The 25,806-nt window shown below is 43.1% G+C and overlaps 1 protein-coding gene across 2 annotated transcripts; it reads left to right on the forward strand.

The window, feature by feature from the left end:
• The first annotated feature begins 2,593 nt into the window (after positions 1–2,593).
• eif2ak4 (eukaryotic translation initiation factor 2 alpha kinase 4) lies at positions 2,594–25,603 on the forward strand. Of its 2 annotated transcripts, XM_035167438.2 has the most exons (39): positions 2,594–2,992; positions 3,086–3,201; positions 4,666–4,768; positions 4,864–5,037; positions 5,539–5,619; positions 5,729–5,862; positions 5,987–6,087; positions 6,190–6,347; positions 6,434–6,972; positions 7,873–7,988; positions 8,562–8,716; positions 8,806–9,239; positions 9,316–9,388; positions 9,479–9,562; positions 9,643–9,765; positions 9,854–9,958; positions 10,310–10,364; positions 10,466–10,545; positions 10,709–10,810; positions 10,901–10,951; positions 11,059–11,295; positions 11,964–12,039; positions 12,381–12,502; positions 12,795–12,844; positions 13,282–13,450; positions 14,055–14,171; positions 14,312–14,377; positions 14,474–14,644; positions 14,721–14,855; positions 15,279–15,386; positions 15,734–15,862; positions 18,614–18,700; positions 18,919–19,031; positions 19,120–19,178; positions 19,632–19,735; positions 20,395–20,463; positions 21,302–21,346; positions 22,271–22,386; positions 25,165–25,603. In XM_035167438.2, exons 1-39 carry the CDS (start codon positions 2,855–2,857, stop codon positions 25,220–25,222), a joined length of 4,953 nt encoding a protein of 1,650 aa, XP_035023329.2. In that variant the 5' UTR covers positions 2,594–2,854; the 3' UTR covers positions 25,223–25,603. The 2 variants fall into 2 exon arrangements, 1 of the variants encoding a protein (XP_035023329.2); XR_004697636.2 differs by lacking the exons at positions 19,632–19,735; positions 20,395–20,463; positions 21,302–21,346; positions 22,271–22,386; positions 25,165–25,603 and adding an exon at positions 18,785–18,819 and having other exon boundaries at positions 19,120–19,140.
• Positions 25,604–25,806: the final 203 nt, after the last annotated feature.

A 25,806-nucleotide genomic window follows, 5' to 3' on the forward strand; every position in this document is an offset into this window, starting at 1 on the left:
TGACTCTACACAGGGCAGGGACGCATATGTCATAGCTCAGAGTCATAACCACCCAGAAGGCCCTCTATGATGACCCAGTCAGGACAGCATCACTGGTGTCTTGTTAAGGAGATGAAAACATAGTATATGTGTGTGAACTAGGCTGGTGGTATGCAAACTGAGCCTCCTCAGCGTGGGGAACAGCTGATGGTAATGCCAGAAGGACCCTGTGTCTGATCTGGCTGTCTGAGTGGCCTGTCGGCGTCGGTGCTGCGTCCTGATTGGCCCGGCTGTCTCCTTGTAGGGTTATGCTGAGCAGCAGAGTCATAACTGCGCAGCCACTGAGGTTCATGAGTCGCGAGTTTGCAAAGAGGAACTCCATATTTGTGCCGCCCCACTTAAGTGTGTATACTGCTTGATGTTCGCTGTACCTTATGAGGGAACACTCTCATCTTTGCAGGAATGATACAAGTGTTTGACATATTCCTTCTTATGCAGCATGAGTCCTAATGAACACATCATATATGGTGAGATCTCAGGGAATGCCTGTCTTGTTTTGAAATGAAAAAATACATCTATGTATTCAGGCATTCAGGTTAAGGTGGAATGACTGAGCTGCAGAAGAGCAGTATATAATATGTGAGGTTATATCCTAGCTGGAGGTATGTGAGAGCATTATTCTGCTCCACGCTGCCCCACCAGTTGCAGCACCTCCTATTTATAGGTATTTAACCCCCCCAGTTCTGCAGATAGAAGCTGGATGCAGCTTAAGTTATCATCATATTTTTTTTGTTGTTGCAGAGAAGCCTTTAATAGACTGCATTAGTGTTGTTTAGATCCATGAAAAAACGAGGGGTCTGAGTCACAATGAAGCTTTTCTACCAAGCAACAGTGAGAGACAAGGTTTTCTCTGAAGCTTCGAAGATAAAGACGATATTGAAAAGTGTCTTCAGTCTCTGTGGAGGAGTTCCATAATCAATAATCATCAGGATTATGTGGATTATACTGGAGACTGCGAGTCCATAACAGAAAGTGGGTTTGAAAAGATTTCACATTTACTACATGGGGAGAAAAGATGCTATTCGTTGCATTGTGGGAAATGTAGGAGCAACTGTTTTCAGAGCCAGAGCTACAATAGAGATTAAATATTAAACTCTGTGTTTGCCTCTTCTGCTTGGATTTTCACTAGAATGTTTTCTATTCTGAGTCCCCAAACTTGCCAGTTCTAAATCCATTATTGTTCATAAGTGATGAATAAAGAAATAAATTTAGAAATATATATGTTTGGACATTCGATTTACTGTATAGTTATGTAGTATAAAGGCCAAGTTTGTGTCCTGATGAGATGCAGAGGCTCAGTGAGGTCATTCTTCTTAGCTCCACCTACCTGCTCGGCTCAATGGAGCCTGAGGGGCATGTTGCAAATTGATGCCCTGCATGTTGCAAGGTTTGCTATCCACTGTAATACCAAGAAAACAACAAGTGTAGTACTGCAGTAGTACTTTACGACAAGATTTTTGAGAACATGGTCGAAAATGGCCCTTTGTGTGTGTGTGTGTGTTCAATCTACAATTGTAGTGCCAATATTCATCAATCTTGACTTTTGACCTCTCACTGATGCAGAAAATAACTAAGTGCATCACTAAAATACAGTTTCTTTACTTTCAATTTTTACACCACTGTTTATATTTCACTATAATTATAACCAGCATCATAGAAGACATTTATAACAAGCCTATTAAATGACACATAAATATACAGTACATTAAACTAACCAGTGTATAAAGCACAAAATACTTAAACGACAGTTAATAATATAATTATACTCTTGTATTATTGATAATAATCATATGGTATATGTTGTAGGATTTTTCATATAAGACCATTATAATAAGCCTATAAAATATTATGCATAAACTACCCTGTAAATAAAACTTGAAAAGATACTTGAACAGCACTAAAATTCTTTATATTAATATTAGTATCAGTAATAATAATCTCATGTGATGAAATATGGGTTTTAAGTTCAAGTTTCCAGCCATATCTGTAAATCATACAGCGGAGCAAAATTGAGTTTCTCTGGACCCGTGTGTGGACATGTGCAATAATCATAAGCAGCAATCAAGTGCATGAACTAAATTGATTTAATATAATAATGAAAAACATAATGGTAGTGATAATAAATACAGGTTTTATTGTGCAGATTCACAGAGAGATGATAAGATACACAAGTTGGCTATTTTTACCTTTACATGAAGAAGTATTTTTTTACATTATTAATTGATTCATTTTGAACATGTACAAAGAGCATTTAAGAAAACATAAGAAAAACAAATGAACAAAACCAACTGTCAGCTGTCATATCAAATCCTTGTGAATGTAAATAAGTCAATTCATGTGTGTGAGAAGGATGATCAGTAATATATAAATGTGTGTATATATATATATATATATATATATTATTATTATAATGTGTATAATGTATGTATTTCTGCAGTGTTTATTTAAACATTATAGTCACCGAGTCTGTCAGCGTCAGTTTAGGTCGTTTGGCACTTTTCTGCCCTCTAGAGGCCATTTTGGAGAAAACAGCGTGATGACGTTTCACCTGCGACACTTGACGCACGCAGGCCGCTGGCAGCAGCCACGCGCCACGAGCAGCAGTGTTGTGGTGTGTGTGAGAAGTTTCATATTTAGTGTGTTACTTGCTAAACTCGGACTCTGCAAAGACCCAGAACAGCAGCGGAGCAGCAGCTGCTTCCTGCTGCAGTGTGACGGCTTCACGTGAGGTAGTGACAGCCCCCGGAGGAGCAGGAGCAGGAGCAGGAGAAGGAGCAGGAGGACCGACTGACTGCCATGTAGCCGAGGCAGGAGAATGAGCGCTCGGCAGCAACCCACTCCAGCTGAGGATGGGACAGAGGAGCACACGGTCCAGCAGGAGAACGAGCTGGAGGCCCTCGCCTCTATCTTCGGAGAGGACTTCCAGGATCTGCGGAGCAAGGACCCGTGGAAGGTAAAGCTCGAGGTGTTAGCATCGCCTGTAGTTAGCTGTGAAAGTTGACGTGTGTGCACAGCAGCGTTAAACTGTGGCTGACCTCACTCCCAGGTTAAAAGAGCTCCAGAGGTCCACCTCTGTCTGCGGCCCAACGGGCTGAACACTGGGCAGGAGAGCCACGTCACTGTGGAGCTGCAGGTCAAGTGTCCCCCCACTTATCCAGACGTGTGAGTAGTGAGCCCCTGACTTCCCCCTGCTACCCCTGACTTCCCCCTGCTACCCCTGACTTCCCCCTGCTACCCCTGACTTCCCCCTGCTACCCCTGACTTCCCCCTGCTACCCCTGACCCCCTGCTACCCCTGACCCCCACCTGCCCTGACTTCCCCCTGCTACCCCTGACTTCCCCTGCTACCCCTGACTTCCCCCTGCTACCCCTGACTTCCCCCCCTGCTACCACTGGACACACTTCAGCTGAAACAAGTCTGCTTCACTATAATTAAATATCACTTAACAGATTCTCCAGATTCCTAAACATTGAGAGCACATGTTCAAGTCCACATTCTGACAGCTGGAAAACTACTTGTGTTTAGAAACTTTTTTTCTACATGTATTCACATGTAATCCTCTATAAACAACTCTAAACTTCAGTTCTTCCTAAACCTCAACACTGATCTCTCACCTCTCTTTACCTTTCCCAAAGCAAAAAGCTATACAAAAGTGTAGGGCTGGACAAGATGGCCAATGACTTTATCAAGATAATCAGTTTCATATCAAGCGATATCAATAATTATCACAAATGATATCACATAATTTTTTTCTTTAAAGTAAAACATACTGATTGTTGCTCCTTAGTGAAGTTTGTAGCTTTAAACTTTTTATCAAAGGAGAATAGCAACATATTTTACAAACCTGACATCCATCAGTTGTGTGTTGTATCTCCTCACTGTGCTTACACAAGCAATATACATTCGAATGTTATGTTGATATTGATTAAAATTAAATTGCAATAGTTATTGATATTGTGTTATTGCCCAGCCCGAATAATATGCATGAAAATCTGATTTTGGAATTTTGTAGAGTGAAAAATTGTAGGATTGTCGAAAAATACTATTCGCAATAAATAGTTAAATGCTGCTTCTACACAATACAGGAAGTGATACTACTACTGACTGTCCAACTGTATGTCCTTCATGCAAAATAGAAGATAAAAGCAGCTGCTCTGAAGCATCTTAATGGCTCAGACGAGGTTAACAGCAAACCATTTAGCTATAGATCCTTATTTTCTTTCTGGTATGTGAAACATAATCAGTCTAATCTGTAAATCCAACCTGAAAAAGTGGATAAATGAAAGAAAAAAATTGACATAATTAAGAGTGATGGTTTTTGTGGCTGCAGCAAAGACGACCAACGCTTGTTAAATACTAAAGGTTGAACAAATGAGCACAGATAAGTTATATTTTAATGTACTTATTTATTGGCTTTATCTATAACAGCTCACATGATATGAAAGAAATGAGAAAGATGCTTTATATTTCCTACTGGTTTTAATGTTTCAGGATAAGTGTCCCATGTGCCTGTTGGTAATCAATACACAATCAGTGTGGAGCTCTTATTGTAATGTCAGTGTTAACTAGTTGTCATTAAGTTGTGGTGTTAAGGTATAACTTATAATCCTGGGGAAACACCAACAGGCCTCCAGAGCTCGAGCTGAAGAATGCTAAAGGCCTCTCAAACGAAAACCTCGAGACCTTAAATCGTGAACTCAACAAGCTGGCAGCAGTGCGATGTGGGGAGGTGAGGATGCACACACACACAAACAAACAGACACACACATATATACACACGCGCAAACAGACAACTGCTACCTCCTGTGCCTGCTAATCCTCTAGGTGATGATTTACGAGCTAGCGGACCATATCCAGGGCTTCCTGAGTGAGCACAACAAGCCTCCGTCAAGCTCCTTCCACGAGGAGATGCTGAAGAACCAGCGGAGGCAGCAGGAGAAAAAAGCCCTGGAGGTGCAACGGAAGATCGACAAGCAACGGAGACAGGAGGAGGAGATGGTCAGGAAGCAACACTGAGAGCTATTCATGCTGGATTAGTTTTATCAGGGGTTGTGCGTTAATTAGATTCATCAGTGATTTGTCAAGATCTTTAAGTTACTCTTACAGGAACAGTAAATATCTCTTCTTCTCTTGAGAAGAAAAATCAATTAGGATATTAATGAACAATGGATTCACATAAAGCTAAGCAACCAGAAATCAAATATTTAGTTTTATTAATTTAACCACACACAAAGACTGCAGAATATTACACTTGTACTACATGAAAAAAATGGTCATTCGATTAATATTGTTGTTATTTTTAACTGGGTTGCCTTTCTTAGACTCTCAGTATTGGTAATGGTAGAATATCTATTTTGTATTATATCAAATTTTTCTGAATTATAAATATTGATTACATGATGTATCACAAACCATGTTTGTATTTTCTGAAATAACTGAATCCCTAACAACTGACAGGTTGAACGGGATGATGACTCAGGTATTTTTTTATCCTTGCAGGAAAAAGAGATTATGGCTGAAATCCAAAGACGAGAGGAGGAGAAGCGAGAGGAAAAGAGAAGAAAGGAAATAGCCAAACAGGTACATGAGCCACACAATTTCTACTGTTGTCCATAGAAAAAGCCGTAGCAAGTAAAGTGCACAAGCTCTTTGTTGTAATGTTCCTTTTCTGTGGCGTAAACATTCACAGGAGCGACTTGATACTATTGAGCAGCCAGACCCTGCCAGGAGCCCCCCGAGCCCAGGAGGAGCTGCCCCTGAACTTTCTGAAGCAAAGAAAGGAGGCAGCAACCGCCGCCGCACTACCTCGAACACACGCCACAGGTAAACAGCGCTAACTGAGCACAGTCCAAATACAATAAAATGCTTCTCATGTTTATATATTATAAATACATATTATTATGATAATTTATTATAGTAAAGAGTAAATGTGTATTTGTTTCAACAGACGTGACACGTTCAACGAAGACAACCATCGTTCACAGGAGCTTCTTCACTTCTACAGCAGCACTTCTGGGGAGCTTGTCGTCCACAGAGGGAAAAGTTTAGGTGCGAGCTCTCTGAGACGATGCAGCTGTGACGGTGCAAAGTGACTTCCTGTCGCCGCACTGAGCTGTTTGTAACGTCTGTGTGTGTTCATGTGTCTGACAGGTGGAAGCGAGAGGCTCGGCCGTAACGTTTATTACGGATTCGAGGCAAACTCAGGAGACTTTGCTGTGGTGTACGAGTGGTCGCTGTGCTGGAACAAGAAGATGGGCAAGTTCTTCACCACCCAGGAGAAAGAAAAGATTGACAACTGTAAAAAGCAGGCGAGTAGAGAGGAAGCAGTCAAATCATAATCAGTATATTTGCTTAAAATACTTACAAATAGTTTTCCTCTTGAATTCCTGTGTAGATCCATGGGGCAGAAAATGAGTTCAACTCCCTCCTGAGGCTGGATCACCCCAACTTGGTGCACTACATGGCGCTGAGCTCTACCGAGAAGGACGACTGCCTCGTGGTTAACCTGCTGGTGCAGCATGTTTCCGGGGTCAACCTGAACCAAAGTCTGATCAACCACACTCCGGTCCCGCTGGATAAACTCTGCCATTACACGTCCCAGCTGCTGGCTGTACTCGACTACCTTCACTCCAACTCTGTCGTCCACAAGCAGCTGGGGGCCTCCAGCGTGCTGCTGGACTCCGAGGGCAACGTCCGACTGACCGACTACAGCTTGTCAAAGAGATTCGCCGATATCTGCAAAGAGGACATCTTCGAGCAGGCTCGCGTGCGTTTCTCGGAGGACACAGCGATGCCGACGAAGACGGGGAAGAAAGGGGACGTGTGGAACCTGGGGCTGATGCTGCTCGCTCTGAGTCAGGGGAACGAAGTGAAGGAGTATCCAGTGACGGTACCAACGACCCTGCCTGATGACTTCCAGGACTTCCTCAACAAGTATGGATGGACAGCTCACCACCTTCCTAATCAACTATACCGGAGTTTTAGCACATTTACTGTAAATCATAGCTCACTGTTGTTGTTTGTCTTCCACACAGATAGTCAAGTTATGTGGAAATGGAAATGTACTTTTCACTAGTAGTCGTTTTCATATTCATCAGTCAGTTATTTATCAATTGATTGGGTGAGACAACATCTTAAATCATTTCAAAAAATGTGTGACATGATATCCCAGAGTGAAGGGTTTTGTCGGACCAACAAAATTTGTCAATGTAAAACAATGTGAGAGCATAAATAACCAAATTTAACAATCTGGTACCATCACGTGTTTGTGATATTATCTTGAAAAATTACTTTTAACAATTATAACTTTCAAAATAGTCATAGTCATGGTCACACTAGAAATGGCCCCAAAATCCTGTCCTTTACCTACAGATTCTGTATATTCAAAATCTGTTAGTAGAGATTGCACAGAAAATCATGAAAATCAGTTAGTGCCTTGAAAAAGGTCAAATAGATTCAAAACTTTCAAACCCTCTGCTGATGATTATGATCTGGAAAGTGAGCAGCTGTAATACGAAGCATATGTGATTTGTTGTAAAAAGGCAAAACAGGCAAAAACACTTTGTTCCTTTAGGTCGTAGTGTTTATAGGCTGCTTGTCTCTGGGCCTGTTTAAAATAGTTTTTAGATTAAGTCATTTCATTCACAAGTTTAATAGCGAGAGAGGTTTCATGTAACTTGTTGGGTTCATTTAGATCATCAGACCGTTTCCTTTGTGTGGTGAGCAGCACTGTGTGGATCAGTAGAGCTGACTGGATTTGTTTCCAGCTCAGCACATACCATGTATCTTACAGTACAGCAGAACCATTATATTGCATTTGTCTCTGTGTTCTAGGTGTTTGTGCCTGAATGATGCTGAGCGCTGGACACCCCAGCAGCTGCTGGACCACTCCTTCCTCAAGCCTCCGTCACCCAAAAACCTGCCACAGTGCCAGGACGCCAGCTCAGAAGGTGATACACGCGTCCCGTCATGTCCAATATGTACATGGACAGAATATTAGAGACACACTTTGCCTGAGGAATCTACATGAACTAGACTTGAGTCAACAAACGAGTAAAGTACAGGTTTCTACAAAACCAAATGAATTGAGATGGTATTTATTAGAGCTGCAGCTAATTGTTTTCATCACCCTTTGATTAATCTGTTTTTCAGTTTTTTGATTAACGATGTCTCTAAAAGGCACAATAAAAAATTGTGCGATGTGTTCTGTTAGCATAATGTCCAAACAATGGTCCATTATTCAAATAGATGCAATTTGTAGTGATTTAAAACCGATGATTGCAACAACATTGTTGTTGGATTCAGGATTACCTCACAGTTAAATTTCTGCTGGACAATTTACAAATAAATTCATTCTCAGTCGGAGTTGATTCCCAAAACATAGGAAATTACATAGTTGTACAAATCATAATGAGAACATGACAAAATAGACAAATGGTAAAGATCTGAGAGGATATTTTGGTTATAAAAATCAATCCTACAGAGAAAATCGAACAGTTCACATTTTTGGTTTTCCGTCTCAGATCTTGCTGTGGACTTTGCGTCGTCGGTCATCCCGCGGAGTCACATGCTCGATGCTCTGTTCATCTCCGGTGTGCAACGGCAGTTTTCACGCTACTTTGATGAGTTCGAGGAGCTGCAGCTTTTGGGAAAAGGAGCTTTTGGTGCTGTGATCAAGGTTCATACCTTTTTATTTTATACATTATCTTTACTGATTAGAAAAGCTGGCCATGGTTTGTTAGTGTCCACCTTCCATTGCTCCTCCAGGTTCAGAACAAACTGGATGGCTGTAACTACGCTGTGAAGCGCATCCAGGTCAACCCAGCCAGCAAGCAGTTCAGACGAATCAAAGGAGAGGTGACGCTGCTCTCGCGCCTAAACCATGAGAATATTGTGCGCTACTACAACGCGTGGATCGAGCGGCATGAGACGCCCTCCTTAGGGGTGCTGAGCAACACTGACAGCTCAGAGCCTCAGAGCACAGCCGACAAGCTTCCTCAAGGCCAAGATCCTCCGCGGCTCCTCAATGAACTCGGCTTCCCAGACAACGCGGAAGATATAGCACCACCTGCAGCCCTGTCGAGCTCTGTTGAGTGGTCCACCTCCATCGAGAAGTCCACCAGCGCCATGTGTAGTGGACACCAGTCTAGCGATGATGAGGATGATGATGATGAAGAAGATGTGTTTGGTTCTTTTTATTTGTAAGTATTTTATTTCATTGGCGAGAGTTTCTCCAACTCAACACACCACTTATTATGTTTTTCTATTTGCGTTCAGGCCGTCAGATAGTGACTCGGGGAGTGACATCATCTTTGACAATGGGGACGAAAGCACAGACGAGATGTCACAGGTTTGAATATTGACACCTTGTTATTTATTTGTTTGTTTGTCTTTGGTTGTGTTTTTATGTGTGTAAAAAAAGACGTGTGTGTTTCCTCAGCTTCAGTCAAGGCCAGTGACCGACACAACCGAGAGCACAGATTCGGAACAACCCCTCCGAATAGCACATTACCTGTACATACAAGTAAGCTTCACCTCCATCCTCAACTTTAACCACTAGAGGTCTCTGCGCTACCAAAAACTCATGTTTTCACTCCCTGGCAGATGGAATACTGTGAAAAAAGCACTTTAAGAACCACAATAGACCGCGGCCTGCATGAGGACCAGACTCGGTTATGGAGGCTGTTCAGGGAAATACTAGATGGCCTTGCTTACATCCACGAGCAGGTACAGATCATCAGCAACATAAACTTGACCAAGCCAGACACCAGGATTTCATGACCAAGCTGATCTCTTTCCATTTCTTTTCCATCAGGGGATGATTCACAGGGATTTGAAGCCTGTCAACATCTTCCTTGACTCGCAGGACCATGTGAAGATCGGAGACTTTGGCCTCGCTACAGACCATCCTGCTAACGTGGTATGTAGGTGCCGCAACTTCACCCAAAGAAAGTGGCTGTGGTGGAATTTGCTGTAACACAGTCTGTCCTCTTCTGTCTCCATCGGTCAGCGGCATGACCAATTGTCCTCTGTATGAGGCGTCTCTGCACCGCTATCCCTCACAGCCTGGTGCAACCTCACTCTCCTTAAGATGTAGTTCCCCCGCAGTGTATTCAGGCTCATATAAGTTAATGTGAAGGATTGGTTTGCAAAGTATTGAAACAGTGCAGCTCCTTTATCTAAACTGTAGCCTTTTGCTGCTGTGCAAAGATGCATACAACCAGTGTTGAACATGTTATAAACCTGTGGACAAACTGTATCTGTGTCTCAGGCGGCAGGTAAATGTGAAGTGGAGGAGATCGGCTCTGCCAAACCGGACCCAACAGGTGCAGAGCTTGAACATTTTCACAAAACACTGACCTTTGATTACTGTGGTGTCTGATATGTGTGTTTCAGCACGTTGTGTTACTTTTGCATCTGTCTCCAGGTAACATGACAGGCATGGTTGGCACTGCCCTCTACGTCAGTCCAGAGGTTCAAGGAAATACTAAAGCCACCTACAACCAAGTAAGAATTTGAAATTAAGATTTTCTTCACTGCTTCAACTGATAACCACACACTAACCTGGGTGTATACAATATAATTTAACCTTGTGTGGTTGCCTCTGTGTGAATTTTGTTTGTTATTATTAGTAAACACCACTAAATGTTTTTATCCCTTCTGTTCTCAGAAAGTTGACCTCTTCAGTTTGGGAATCATCCTCTTCGAGATGTCGTACAGGCCGATGACCACCGGGGCGGAGCGCATCTCTGTTCTGAGTCAGCTGCGTGTTGTATGTCTATTTTCAAAACTGGAAGTAATTCAAGCAGCTCTGGGCTTTCAAACTGACTTCTCACTCACCTCATGTATTTTCATGATGCAGGAGCCCATCTTCTTTCCTGAGGACTTTACTGCATATGAGCAGGGAACACAGGTTAGGATGTTTGTGGCACGCAACTGGTAAACATCTTTTACCCGTCCCTTGAATTCCAGTCTAACATTAGAATACGTCCCTATGTTTCTTTTTGTTTTGTCTGACAGAGAAAGGTGATACAGTGGCTGTTGAACCACGACCCAGCCCTGCGGCCCACCACCCAGGAGCTGCTCAAGAGTGAACTGCTGCCTCCGCCTCAGATGGAGGAGTCGGAGCTGCATGAGGTGCTGCAGCACACCATGGCCAATATCAACGGCAAGGGGTACCGCACCATGGTGGGTCGGCTGTTCTCTCAGAACACCTCACCGGTCATGGACTACACCTACGACATAGATCTACATAAGGTACGGCTGTTGCTTGAGTTGACTGTGCAATTGATAGTAGATTTTGTTTAATTGTTTTTACATTTGACCATACTGTTGTGGTCGACATAGGACGGTTATGGATTCTTAAATTTAGTTTAACCAACCACAAGTGCTTTCTATGCCTCCGCGCCGGCGTGATGGAGGGAATTTCAGTTGTCACTTGGACTCAAAGATACAGTGATTACATTTCAGTGGTCAAAGGTCATTGTGATCTGATATGAATCTGGAAAAAAAACTACCAGACACTGCAGTGGTTGGCAGAGGCATACAACCACAGTGTGGTAATTCTATTTTGGTATTAAAAACTGGATTATTAAAAATGTAAACTTTAAATCTCATTCAAGAGCAAAATCTAAATTGATGTGGCACAATAGAGACACAGGTAAGGGTGCACCACAGCAATGTCTTCTATGCTAAAATATGAAACTTCTGCTCAATAATCTCAGTTTTAACATGGTCTGGGTTTTGCCTAACAGTTACCAAGCTCTACCTCTAGATGTCCCTGCAGACATATGAATGGCTGCACCAACCCCTCCATGCTTCTGCTCTGTTCTGCTCGGAACACAACGGAGCAGCAGAAGGCCTGTTAGTGCTTAATCGATGTCTCCTGATCCCTAACAGAGACTGTTTGTTTGGTCTCCCTTCAGGGCAGCTTCAGCTTCAACGGGGCCAAATTGCAGCAGCATGTGTTTGAAACAATCACCAGGATCTTCAAGAAGCATGGTGAGTACACTATGCTTGTTTAGTGTGTGTGTGTGAGAGAGAACATGAGCCTTTGTTGACTCTCCACTGTGAAACACTTGGACTCCTGACCTGCTGGAAGCCAGTTTTTCAGGACCCCAACATCTGCCCCAGTGAGAGGCAGCGAAACAATAAGTGCACTGTTGGGCAGCGCAAATTCTGTGCAGGTGCGAGTGTTATTTTTGTGCACGCTGCTGATGATGTCCAGCTGTACTTATTTATTTATCCTGGCTGTGTATCTGCTCACATGCATCGGTTCTTCTCGGGTGAGGGTCATGTTATCTTATGCAAATGTTGCAGTGATACACAGTGTTTGTCTTCAGGTGCGGTGCGTCTCCAGACACCGCTGCTCCTCCCCAGGAACAGGAAGTTGTATGATGGCAGCGAGCTAGCCTGCTTCATGGACCACAGTGGAATGCTGGTTACGCTGCCCTACGACCTTCACGTGAGCCCAACACACACTCGCATACAAATAACACACACACACACACACACAGGTGTGCATGTCCATGCTTGCACACATACACTAATTATCAGACTATTTGCATCGGCAAATGCAAATGCACACACAGTGTGAGGCTGCAATCAGCAGCTGCCTTAAGATCCTGCTAGCTCAGGAAACCCTGAGGACTAAATGGCTGTTTCCACAATGTGATTGATTACAGGCTTGTATGTACCACCTACTTCACTGTCATTATTCGAGTGTACCCTGTGTCTCAACTCTCTTTTCACCTTAGATGCCGTTTGCCAGATTTGTCGCCCGCAACAATGTGACGCACCTGAAACGGTAAAGTTCTGTGATTCAACACATATTTATGCAAACAAGGCCTTACTGATCCATCAGGGATAATAAAGTCAAAACAAAGTCCTCTGCAAATTACCAAGCAAACAAGTTATTTTAAATTACTTATTAGTAACTTATAAATTCCACTGTCTGTTAAATGGTATAAACCATAGACTTCATCTAAAGATTGAGGACATGACAGCTCCCCAAAAGTGGAGCCACAAACATCTCAGCCAGCCATCGCCCCCTGATGGCTGGCTGAACAAAACTCCCTGACAAGTAAATTTACTCCAGTTGTGTGAGCTTGCTTTGAATTAAGTGAATACCAAGATCATGACCTAAAACGTCTATCAAAAGTGATCCGTGTTCTGTATCTTTTGGAAAACCTGACGCGCCTATTGGAATAAACTGCACGCGTGTTTCTCCACATTTTGCTCCAGGTACAGCATTGAACGCGTGTTCCGCTCCAGGAAGCTGGATCGTGCTCACCCGAGGGAGCTCCTGGAGTGCGCCTTTGATATCATCACGCCCGTCACCAACAGCTTGCTCCCTGATGCTGAGACCATTTACGCCATCTCTGAAATAGTCCAGGAATTCCCTGCACTTCAGGTTACACATGTGAACTGTTTATACTTAAAATGGTCCAGTGAGCTGACAGTTTATGCTGCGGTGACTTGTCTTCATTCACACTCACAGAGCGAACCGTGTGGCTGCGTCATTGTTCAGCTATTTCCTACAGATTCCTTCATTGCAACCTGGACTGTTGTTTTTTCCCTATTTCACTTCCCACTCACATTCCTAACATACCAAAGTATGCGTAAGCATGACAGATTTACATTGTATTTATTTTTGACACAGTAAATCTGGTATGTGCAGCGTTCTCCACTTCCTTCCCTGACTCCCCAGTACAAACCATTTCCTGTCCACATGTCCCAATGCTGCGTCAGTCTCCAGTCGCAGAATTCCTCTGCATGTCGCATGAACCCACTCAACCTTGGGTCTGATCTGTAGTTTATCCCTCGTAGATCCTCTCCACCACCCGGCTACCTTTTGTGAAAGCTTTTAATAATATGTGAGCGGGACAGAATGAGAGGGCAGCGGGACACAGCAGTCATTATTCACTGAGGCGCTCATCATACAGTAGGGCTCTTGGTTTTGACAGTAATTGCAGCTGAAAGGGTTAAAGGTGTGTTTCTGTGTGTTGTGACCGTAGGAAAGGAACTATAATATTTACCTGAACCACACCAGCATGTTGAAGGCCATCCTTCTGCACAGCGGAGTCCCCGAGGACAAACTGACCCAGGCCTCCAGCATACTGTGTGACGCCATGGTCAGTGCAGGTCACACATGCATCACAGATGTTATACACATAGTGTGTCTGTTACTGATATCCTGCTTTGAACATTTACAGTTGTGTTTTTCCCCCAAATATGGTAATATAACCTTTCTGTCGTCTCTTCTTTCCCTCAGAGTGAAAAGCTGACCAGACGTGAGGTGGCGGCAAAGTTCTGCAACTTCTCATTGTCGACAAACAGCGTATGTGTCCGCGGAGGTGTTTGAACTTTCTATAAAAACAATCACACTCGTAGTTGCTTATAAGCATCAACAACTCTCCTCCTCTGTTGCCTCCAGTTGCAGACACTCTACAAGTACATCGAGCTGAAGGGCAACCTGCAGGACCTGCTGCCACTGCTGATGCCGCTCACCAAACAGAAGACTGCCGTCACCCAGCTGGCCAAGCAGGCCCTCAAGGACCTGGAGGAGCTCACGGTGCTGCTGCATAGACTGGGAGTTAAACTGCAGGTGATTTTCATTTCAGAGGTTTATAAGAAGAGCCAGTGTTGTCTCTCCTTTTAACGTGGATGTATTCCCTCTATAGGTGGTGGTCAACTTGGGCTTGGTGTACAAGATGCAGCACCACTCTGGGGTCATCTTCCAGTTTGTGGCTTTCATCAGGAAACGCAAGCGAACTGTACCAGATATTGTTGCTGCTGGAGGACGCTACGACCACTTGGTGGGTTTTACAGTCATTTGTCCACATTCCACACAGATATGAGCCGATATGGGCATATCAGTATCTGTGTTTCTGTTTGCCAATATGCACCAATATGAAAACTTAATTTTTTTATGTTAAATTTCTACGTTTAAAAAAAGTAAAAATTTTATTTTGTTTGGTGGTTCTTGATATTAATAATTATTTTCATGCTCAAAAATATCAAGCCTCAATATCTTATTCATGAGGGTTTGCTGTCTTTAAACATTCCTAATTAAAAAGAAAATATACATACCTTATATTGTTATTGGCATTGGTGGAGCTCTACATTCTTCATGTTAAAACTAATACGTTTTGTCTGTTTTACATTAATTCCACATGATGCAGTGTTGGTGATTCACTCTATGTGGCATCTTTATATGTGTTGGTTCTCTCTGCCGTTAGATCCTGGAGTTTCGAGGACCAGCCTCCACAGTACCAGTCCCTTCTGCAGTAGGGGCCAGTTTGGCTCTGGACAAAGTCTGCGCTGCTATAGCCAACATGGAAGAGCCAGTGAGGGAGACACACACATGGAGCTCTGACATCCCTGATTATTGTAATGAAGGAGCAGCAGACAAGAGTTTCATATTTAATGATGCCTTATTACAGCAGTCGGCCGCCACACAGCCACTTTTAGAAACATGTTAATAACTATGATCACTGTGACTCTTGACGCCGTGGAGTTAGTCCTGGAGGTTCAGATTCAGAATGTGAACTGACGGGGCCCAGAATACTGCACATTGTCTTAAAACAGAGAAAAGCACTGAAACAACACATTTATTACAGATGTTATTTTACTTCATTTCAATAACCTTTCAGTGTTTAATACAGTTTTTTTTACATTTTCTGTTTTACATCAGCCTTCTGTGAGCTCCTGCGACGCCCTCGTGGTCCCAGTGGGACATTCTTCAATGCCTAAAGCCATCGGCGTCGTGCAGAGGCTGTGGAGCCTCGGCGTCTCTGCGGACATCGCCTACGATGTGTCACAGGTTAGTGGCCCGGCCACGTGGTGGTCCTGCATTCACTGTCTGACAGGTCTCAGTCTGGAAACCCTAATCGACCCTAATTGATTTGAAGGTGCTCTGCTGAGTTACAATTTAAATTGTGTTTTATTCACCATAATGTGCTCTCTTGATGACACCTGCGTTGTTTGCAGAAATCTTCACTTGCCAGCATTTGGTGCAATTGTGTAAAACCATTGGCACTATCGAGTTGTACTAATCTTTATTTTATGAATATTTATTTGTCCTGTAACTAATTGGCCCAAAGATGGCGCTACATTTGTGTTGGAGATAGTTTGGATACCTGACCCAAGCCTGTTGGGACCTGGCCTGGTTCTGACATATTATTTTGAAATGGGTTCGTGTTGGGTTCGATCTCGTTAGCCGGACTATCCACTTGATGTTTTTATGTTGCACATGCCTGTAATTGGGGAGAACATCAGGCTGGGGTCGGGTTCGGACACAGAAAATTGAAACTCAATTTAAATGGTCAACAAGTATATAAGCAATAACACAGTAAAAATGCATAAAAACTACCTAAACCTAGTTAAGTAAGAGTCATTAAGGCTAAATATGTCTCAGCTAAAGGAAGCAAAGTTCACTTCTTAGAACGTTACTCCCCGTCTGTTTTTGAAAGACCTGTGGGAGGAGAAGAATCACCACAGGACGCCGGTAGAGGAGAAACTTTATGTCGCAGTTCAAGCAGAAGGGTTTGAGTATGTGTTCATAAACTAATTATTATATAACACAGCCCTCGTGTTTGTTGCATATTTAAACTCAGTTTTTTTAGATAGACTATGGGAGTCAACCATTGCTGTGTAAAATGGGTCTCCCCCCCATACTGTAGTAACCCCATCCCACCTACAGAGGACAGGCCACACCTGGCATCAGTCCTGAGGAGAAAGCCCCTTGTCTTACATCAACAGATTAGTGAAAGTATCAGAAATAGTGAAAATCTCAGAAAAAGAGCTGCACTTATGTTTGATAGAGGCTTGATGTGACAACACATCATCATCTGTGAGACAAGTTTCAAACAAAGTAATTTAATGAACTCATGTTTGCTCAACAACCAGGCTGTGATCAGTCCCATCAGAGTGAAGTCATTTATCCTCTGGTGTAAAGCTCCAGATACCATGCCTCCGTCACATTCACTGTGTTTATGTGACAAACTCGTGTCAGGCCTGTTTGTGCGTGTTTGTGTGAAACACCCTCCCTGTCATATGGCCCACTGCCCACATTTTTATGCCCCTTGTTTTTTCCTCCCTTACTCTTTATGACCTCTTGTTGTTTTAACTTTCCACTCCTGCAGTGGGTAAGAATTTGCTTTAATGGTCTTCATTGTCTTTTGCTCTGGCCCAGGACCAACGTGATTGCCTGCCTTCCGTTCCCCTGGATCCTTAGAAGTAATTAGGAAGGGTTGGGTTTGGCTGAAAACAAGCAGCGTTAAGTTTAAAACATTTCCAAGAGTGTTTGCTTGTGTGCGTGCGTGCGTGCGTGTGTGCGTGTTGATTATGTAGCAGGTCAGTGTCTTGACCAGTGGCAAGATGGTGAGAACGCCTTGTTCGGACCTCGTCCTTTGACTTTTTGTTAACGCCTTTCACATGTCGGCCTCTTTAAAGACCAAATCCGCAGCTTTATTTCATCCTTAGGAGACGTTCCGCTCTTTTCGCTTTTATTAGCCAAATATGGCAAGACCTCTACCACATGTGGTCAGCGAAGGCGCGCGGCCCAGAGCTGCCCGTTGCCCTCCAGGCAGTGACTTCCCTTTTGACATAATTTGTTCTGTCACTGAGAAAGTTGTAAGAAATAGGAAATCTTGAGGCTTAAATGGGGGGGGTTTGTTCTGTGCCACTGTTTGCTCGTCTAGCAGAGGAGCCAAAGTGAAGGTAATGAGGATGAATTGAGCTGACACTAACGTATATACATGCACACTGTCATGCTTTAATGCATCCCATGAGTCTTGGCATAGTGCATAGTGCACACTCTTCACTCCAATCAAATCTGTATTCAAAATGCATAACTGCTGCTGTAGAGGAACTTCTCTCTAAAACTAGTTTTCCTACCTTCACACTTTAAGGGATTTTTTGTCAACCAGGCCTTTTCTGCAAAACTCTTTTAGTGATCAGAAGAGTCACAAACTTGTGCAACTGTGATGCTTAAATTATAAAATTCCTGTGGCTTGTAATGTTTTCAAGCTGTGATCTGTGATTACCCCCGCAAAGGACGTTATGTTTTCACCTCTGTCCATATGTTTGTTGGTTGGTGTGTAAGCAAAAACAACTGAAAGATTTCCACGAAACTTGGTGGAAGGATGTGGTACGGGTCAGGGAAGAACCCATACAATTTTGGTGCAGATCCAGGATTTATTTTTTTTTAGCACTTTTTCACATTGTGAGATAGGGTGTTTTTCAAAATTGTCCCTGTTTTCCCTTGGAATAATTCATTTATCGTGATGAAAAAAGTGTGTGGAATTAGGTGCAGCTTGTTTGCATGTAAGGGACACTAAGGGCCTTGACTGAGGTACACATTGTACTGAGTGTCATCATAGTTTTAGCTGAAGGAATGCTTTTAAGAACTAGTATGAGGACAGAAGTTTCAAGTTCTCATAAATCCAGTTCTTTGATAAGCCAGAGAATCAGGATTCCATCATGGTTCCTGTGTTTAAATGTGTTATTACTGTAAACAGGCTATTTAAAGTGTGTGTTAGTAATTCATCCTTTTGTCGTCGTGTGTTTTCAGTCTCAGGAGACGTTGTTGGACCACTGCAAGCTGGCTGGCATCACCTGCATGGTCCTGGTGTCTGACAAGGAAGGAAACCATGTGAAGGTAAAGCAGCCATTCAACACAGCCAATTATCGCTCAATCTTAAGTAGAAATTCTAATTTCTAAATTTGTATTTGTCTTTAACAGCAAGAGTTCAGAAGCTCAAACACTGAACCTTTCTGGTAGCGTTTCAAATCCCTCTGCTTTCCAAACCTTTTAATTAAAGGGAATTATGGGAATGTTGAACAGGAACCTATGTAAAAGTCGTTTTCTGTCTTCAGGTAAAATCCCTTGAGAGGGACAGGCAGTCGGAGAAGCGTATCCCTGAGTCGGACTTGCTGGACCACATCATTCAGAAATGTCGGACCAAATTCTCTGAGGAGAGAAACCTCAGGTAAAGACGTTTTTGACTTAAATCTCAGATTTCCGTGAGCGGTGTGAAAGAGGTCGTTCTTGTAAGTGTCGTCCTTGTGCTCCTGCAGAGAAACCCCTGAAAGCATGTCTCTCCAGAACCCCAAAGGATCCCTGCTCAACACCACAGGTACTGTATTCAGCTCCGTCCGATCAGCAGCTTTACGTCTTTACAGTCGGCTCCTATGTGCGGTATTTTTGTAACCTTAAAGCCGTACTGTAGCACGAACACAGTCACACCTCTGTTCGTACAGTTGTGCCGTGACTCCACCATAGGGCTGCATGTAGTTTAAGTGTTAAATTATGAGTCAGAGTTCTGTAATGAATGTGCTATCTGTACAGTAGGCCCGCCCTCTGGCATCGAAACAGTTTGTTCCGCAGTGTGACGAACAAATCAAAGAAGTGTTAAATGTCACACCACTCCTGGCACAAACACACAGGTAGCCAACAACAGGAGCAACAGCCAATAAAAGCGGTTTTCATTGTCATCGGGACTTTGGGGTGTGATTGTCTGTTAATTATTATTATAATTATCATGTAAGAAGCTGTATAGTTGGATAAAATGTGGAATTTTGGTCTCCAGGCTCTTCAGAGCAACATGGGAGCAGCTGCACCATGAACATGAATGTGAACGTCATCAGCCCGGAGAAGGTTTCCTCCAGTGCTAGACGACGCTATGAGACTCAGGTCAGTGACGCACACAACGATTTGGGCGGCAATTTTCTGTCTGGACCCGATCAACCTGAGATAAAACTAACCAAGCACCTTATAGGCACATGTAGTGAAAAAAAATCAAATAAATAGCTCAGCCAACGTGAGCGCACCCGGCTAGGGAACTAACACTCTACTGTGAACAAATTCTCACACACACACACACACACACACACTGGTTGGTCTTGGCCCTCTTGGTCTTGGATGTGGTTTTAACATTCATCCTGCGCGATCCAATCACAAGTGGACAGCTCTAAGTACATGTGTGAATGCACCCCGATGCGTCTTCACATCCGATCGCTCGGACCACATTGGAAGGTGGCCTGACCACATTCAGTTGCCTGTGTGAATGCAACTGGGTCCTGGGACACATTGAAGCAGCTTCTGTTGTTCTAAGGACACTGACAGACCCTGACCCTCACCTTTATCATCATAACTAACTGCCTCATCACAACCCTTATCTTAAAACGTTGAGAATAATGCGCCTGAACCTTGAGACAAGCTGTTTGCTTTTTAAATGATTTCATGTGAATATTCATTTCTTTTCCCTGCTGTTTTATTTTGATAAAGAAACAATTCATATTTTCCTCCGCCCTTTTCCCTTGTTTCTCTCTACATCCCTCTCTCTCTCTCAGATCCAAACCAGATTACAGAATCTCGGTAGCAATTTGCAGAACAAGAGCAATGACATTGAGGTTCTGGCGGTAAGTCATTTGTTTGTTTACCCCTTTATCCCTCCCAATCCCACCTCCCCAGCTATAGAGTTTTCTTTTTTTGCTCTCCCACCTTATCTCTTGAATTCATGTGTGAAATCACAGAGCGAGGAATGAGCTTTTGATGGCTAAAACAGTAAACATCACTTGGAGCAGCCCTTATATAGTTATTTGCCTTGTTGGTTAAAAACGCCCTGCCGGAGGTAAGATGGTTGTGAATTCACTCCAGTCGCTACAGAACAATGAACACTAAACAGAAGGCCGCCAGTGTGTCAGTTTTGGGGGATGTAAATGGCTGCCATATCGAGTTTATTTGTGGTGGCATTGTAGATTTATGGCCAGATACTCTCAAAGTAAATAATCACTGCTTGTCCCCTTTTTTGCCATATTGCCGCATTTTCCAAATACATTTGTCATCGCTGCTGGGAGCCTGGATTGCATCAGGGAACGCAACAATAAATCTGAGTTATAAATACAGGCATAATCACCTTGATAGCGGTCGGCAGGTACACGGGCCTGTAATTCTTTTTGCGCATGACAGCAGCTTGTTAATTAAACAGCCTCACTGGAACACAGCAGCCTTCAGTTTCCAGTGATAAAGCCCATTAGTCCCTTCCTGGAAAGGGGACATGGAGTGCTTTCAGGCCTGCTGAGAGCGTTGTGAAAGTGGAATTAACAGTAATTTTCTGATGCTGGAGTGGTTTGTGTGTGTGTGGCGAAAGAATTACGCGGCCTGTTTTGGCAACGGTGGATGTTTCATGGTGAAAGAAGTATTCCTCTGTGACGTGTGTAGAATTGTTAGGCTCCATTGTCTTTTTTTATCCCACAGGTGGATCTGCAGAAGGAAACGCTGATCAACTTCCTGTCTCTGGAGGTCAGTCCCCTACTGGCTTCATCAAGAACACTGCAGAGTTAATAAACGGCTGCATAACAATGAAGGGTTGGAGGCAGAGGGGGAGGGGGTTGGCGGCGGAGGAGTGGAAAGAACAGCCAATAGAAGTCAGGATTTGAGACAGGAAGAGGGGATCCCGTCTCCTTCCTTACAATCCTGACTGATGAGGAGTGCAGTGAGGGAACACCCCGGGCCTGTTACAGAACTTTCACTCCTTTTTAAAAAGACTCACGTATGCGACAGACACGCAACACGGTTAACAAAACGCACACTTAAGAGGTGTTCATATTCACATTCCAAACTCCTGACTGCACTCGTAAAAACGCGGGTCCCTCTCAACGTAGGGTAAAAATAAGACTTTAATTATATTGTGCTAAGAAACACGAAGGAAACTGGAAAAATGCTCTTAACACTGCTGTTATATAAGCAAAAGCCTCCACTCCGTAAAATGAAAGGGCCGCCTATACAGAGGTGGTCAGCGCCTCGCAGCACATGTCAAAGAAAACGCATTTAGTGTATAAAACACATGACAATACCCAGTGTGTGTATATGCAGGCGTGCAGGAAAGGCCTGTTTTAAATACGTCAAATTACCCCAAGTCACACAAGGAACCAAAGAAACCTATAAACCCACTGTAGCTTTGTTGCTTCACTGCTCTGCTGCTCTTGACATGCGAAAATATACTGCGAGGCGCTAGATGAAAAACTATTCACGCTTACAGAATGCAGTCTGTTTTCTTGTGTTAGTCTGAACAAACATGTTCACAGCTTGTGAGGCCGGTCGGAGAGTCACAGTCTGCATTGGGCTTTGTTCATTCTCAGTGAGTTTGACGTGTGTTTTAACATCGTTTCGTCACATAACCTTGACATAACCGTACTGTTCTTTCGACCTCTGCCGTCTCTCCAGTTTGACAGTGAGGAGCAGTTCAACAGCAGCGTGAAGACTCTGCTGTCACGTCTCCCGAAGCAGCGCTACCTGAAGTCCATCTGTGATGAGATCCACCATTACAAAATGATAAAAAGGTAATTTAACATGTGCGGTTCCTGCACAGTTTCAAGCTAGCTATCATTTTATTAGATAATGGTAGTGAATTAAGAGTCTACTACCATGTTAGTAGGTCTGAGGCTGAGCGATAATATCTTAAGCTAATACCTAACACCTGCATGTTAACATAAGGCTGTTTAGCATCTATGTATACTACAGACTGAAAATAAAGATGGATGACCCATCATAACTTCCTCCAATTGTAAAAAAACAAAAACAAAATGGAGCCAAAATATCCCAGTTACGGGTGCCGCCATCTTGAGCTGGTAATTTGGAGCCAGAGTCTGTGCAGTGATCGTGGAGTGGAGCCGCGGTATTGTGCTCGACCAATCGCAAGTCAGTCTACGCTGTCAATCATGACTTATCACTATGTTTTCATAGCATCAAAAACACAAATTAAAACCGAACATGACCATTTTTGAAACCATCTTATTTAATAATATTTGGCATGTAGTTTTTAGTTTGGGCCATGTCCCATCTCCTAACATGGGCAAAGTCAGGTTTAATGACCTACACTGCAGACAGCCACCAGGGGGGTGATCAAGATGTTTTGGCTTCACTTATGGGGAGCTATTGTGTTGTCCATCCCTAACCTATATTGCCTTTCTGCACCACGCTGCTAATGTGGCTAAAGTCCGCAGTCAAAATCCTAACAGCTACAGACGTCTCATCTCAGTGGGAGCCCTCGTAGAAGATGATCCAGAGACCCAGAGTCTTGCCTCTCGCTCATTTCCATCCACTACTGAATATTTTTATTCAAATGAAGCATGAGGCTAACAGTGGAACACATTATAGACCAGTTTGACAAAAAGGTAAAAGAGGCAGACTTCCTTTCATGGGCAGCTGCTCAACTTCAATCTTCCGATCAATCCCACACACTCCAGGTGTAACAGTGACAGTCAGCCCCTTTCAAAGAGAGAGCTGTTAGACAGATAACTACTGCCTTGCAGAACATTAAATCCTCAGCTGATCCTCTTTCCGGAGGAGGAATCTAGAGAAGGATTTTCCTTCTTTGGTCTCCTGTTGTCTGTGTCGTAACACCTCAGTTGAGTGACACTGAGTTTGCATTGCAGGGGGGGGGGGGGGGCAGGTTATCGTCGTCCACTACTGTGGTTGTGGATGGAGCGGTTACTAATTTGCAAGCTCCCCAGTGGAATGTTTGGTTTTATTTTTTTTAAATCTCAGGCTAAATCCTCAGTGTTTGTGCTTCTAGTGTTGTGATGTTTGTGAATGCCCATAGAGAGCAAAGCTGTGAGGGATTCAACGGATTTTCTCTGTCATGAATGAGATGGTATCCAGAAAAAAAGAAAGAAAGAAATCAAAGCCTCTCTTTCTGTGTTCCCACCCCCCTCCAGAGCAGTTGGTTTTAATTTCCTGTCTCCGCTGTGTGTTTGATTTGCCGTTTAGGGGAAAAAGTCTTTGCTGATAAATGAGCGTCATAGAGGCAACAATGGATATATTCAGCATGTGTTTTTATATGTTTGTTTGGTTGTTTTCATCGAATGTGGGGCACAGGCAATTGAGGCCAGATGAGTGAGCGAAAAGGGCCCATGCAGTCACCTGGCTGCAGCGAGGCCATAAACTAAACGTATCCCCTGGGCTTCCTCTTCAGCGAGCTTTACTTTCAGCCAAAGCTGCGGTGGGCAAGGCCTCAAATACAACACGACAACACTACTACAAGCTGCTGCCTGCTTACTGTCTCCAACAGAGTTTGAACAAGACTTAATTGTCCACAGCCATCCTAGCATTTAGTTTCACCACATTCAAACGGCGCTGGATTAAAGGGGACATATGTTTTTTCATCTCACCAGTAGTCCGAACGATACTTCTAAGGAGTTGTGATGTCATGTGACCACATTTGCATAATGCATGCACGCCTAGCAGCTAGCCTGACACATCCCGAGCAAGTGTTTTAGCCAGAGGTTAGAACGAGGTGATGATGATGTGAGGTGACCGTATGTGTTTAGTTTGCCAAGTTAGAAAAATCCCAGTTTCCATGTTTGATTGTGGCATCAATGCTGTTTACATGTCAGAAACTCAAAAGTGCGATAATTCTAAAATATCATAAACATGGCATTTGACAGTGTTGTCTTCTTTTTAGCTTAATGCTAACATGACTCGCGTTAACAATGTGAACATTCTGATGTTTGGAAGGTTTATTGTTTAACACCTTCATATCAGAGGGTTAGCATGCTAACACTAAAACAAAGTACAACTCGAGCTGATAAATGTCATGAACCAAAGTATTGGACGCATTGAAAGTTTGACCTGATGATGTGACCAGATTCAAACTGACATCTACCAACTAATTACAATTTAATGACAATGCATCTAGTATTTGTCAAGATGTTTCAGTTTAGACTAAAGTAGCAGACTGATCAACCAGCAGGACTATAGCTGCTCCACTGGCTCAAAACTGGAGAGAACCAATATTTTAAGTGATAATGTAAATAAATGTTTTTAATTTGAATGTAGTGACTTTACATTTGAGTTATGTAGGGAATGTTCCTTCCTACACTGAGTTCTGGGACTCCCTGGCCCTGGACATGGGCTCTTGGCAGGGTTGAACCTTGAGTTATTTCCGCCGGACTGACCTGTTGACCTGGAGAAATCTAAGATCTTGGAAACCCTGCCGGCTGAATTTTTATTATCCTATTTTTGAGATGTTCCATTGGGGAGTTCTCTAATGTTTTTTTCTGATTGATTTTTATTATTCTTTTAAATCTTTTGAAATGACATATGTTGTCCTCTTGCAGGATGGCCGTGGTCGTCTTATACAGCTACAAGGACGACTTCTACAAGATCCTCCTATGAAAGCCGGAGGTTTTCCACTCGTCTGGGACACGTCTCACTTTGCTCAAAGCTCAGTTGACTCCGAGAAACTATTTTCAATGTTGGACCTACAGACTCTGCTCGAAGACCGGATTCATATCTTTTCCATTTGGAAAGACAGTTTTTCTTTTTAAACCATATTCAGTAGTAACCAAACCATTCATCCCAAACACCACAACAACTCAAAACTTTCCAGTGTTTCGTGGTCTCAAAACTAGACGTTAACTGGACTTTGCCTTAATAGAATTATAGAATTTGAGAAAGTGCTTTTTACTGAGGAGTATGTGTCATGAATGTAAAACGGTTTTACATTTTGAAGTAGCTACAAAGTGGACAGCAGGAATAAATCACTTCTTTTCCACATGCTGTGATTCGATGACTTCTGTGTATTACACAGGTGATAACATTCTGAGAACCCTGAGGATTAATGGTCTGAATATACGAGGATAATCTATATATAGTGTGTTATATATGAATCAAGGTATAGCTCAGTTTGTACCGATAGTGTCAAAGCTTTGTAATGCAGTATTTAACATTTTCTAGGTCTGGGAAACTGACCCCTTCTG

The sequence above is a fragment of the Hippoglossus stenolepis genome, chromosome 10, assembly GCF_022539355.2.
Source record: "Hippoglossus stenolepis isolate QCI-W04-F060 chromosome 10, HSTE1.2, whole genome shotgun sequence".
NCBI lineage: Eukaryota > Metazoa > Chordata > Actinopteri > Pleuronectiformes > Pleuronectidae > Hippoglossus > Hippoglossus stenolepis.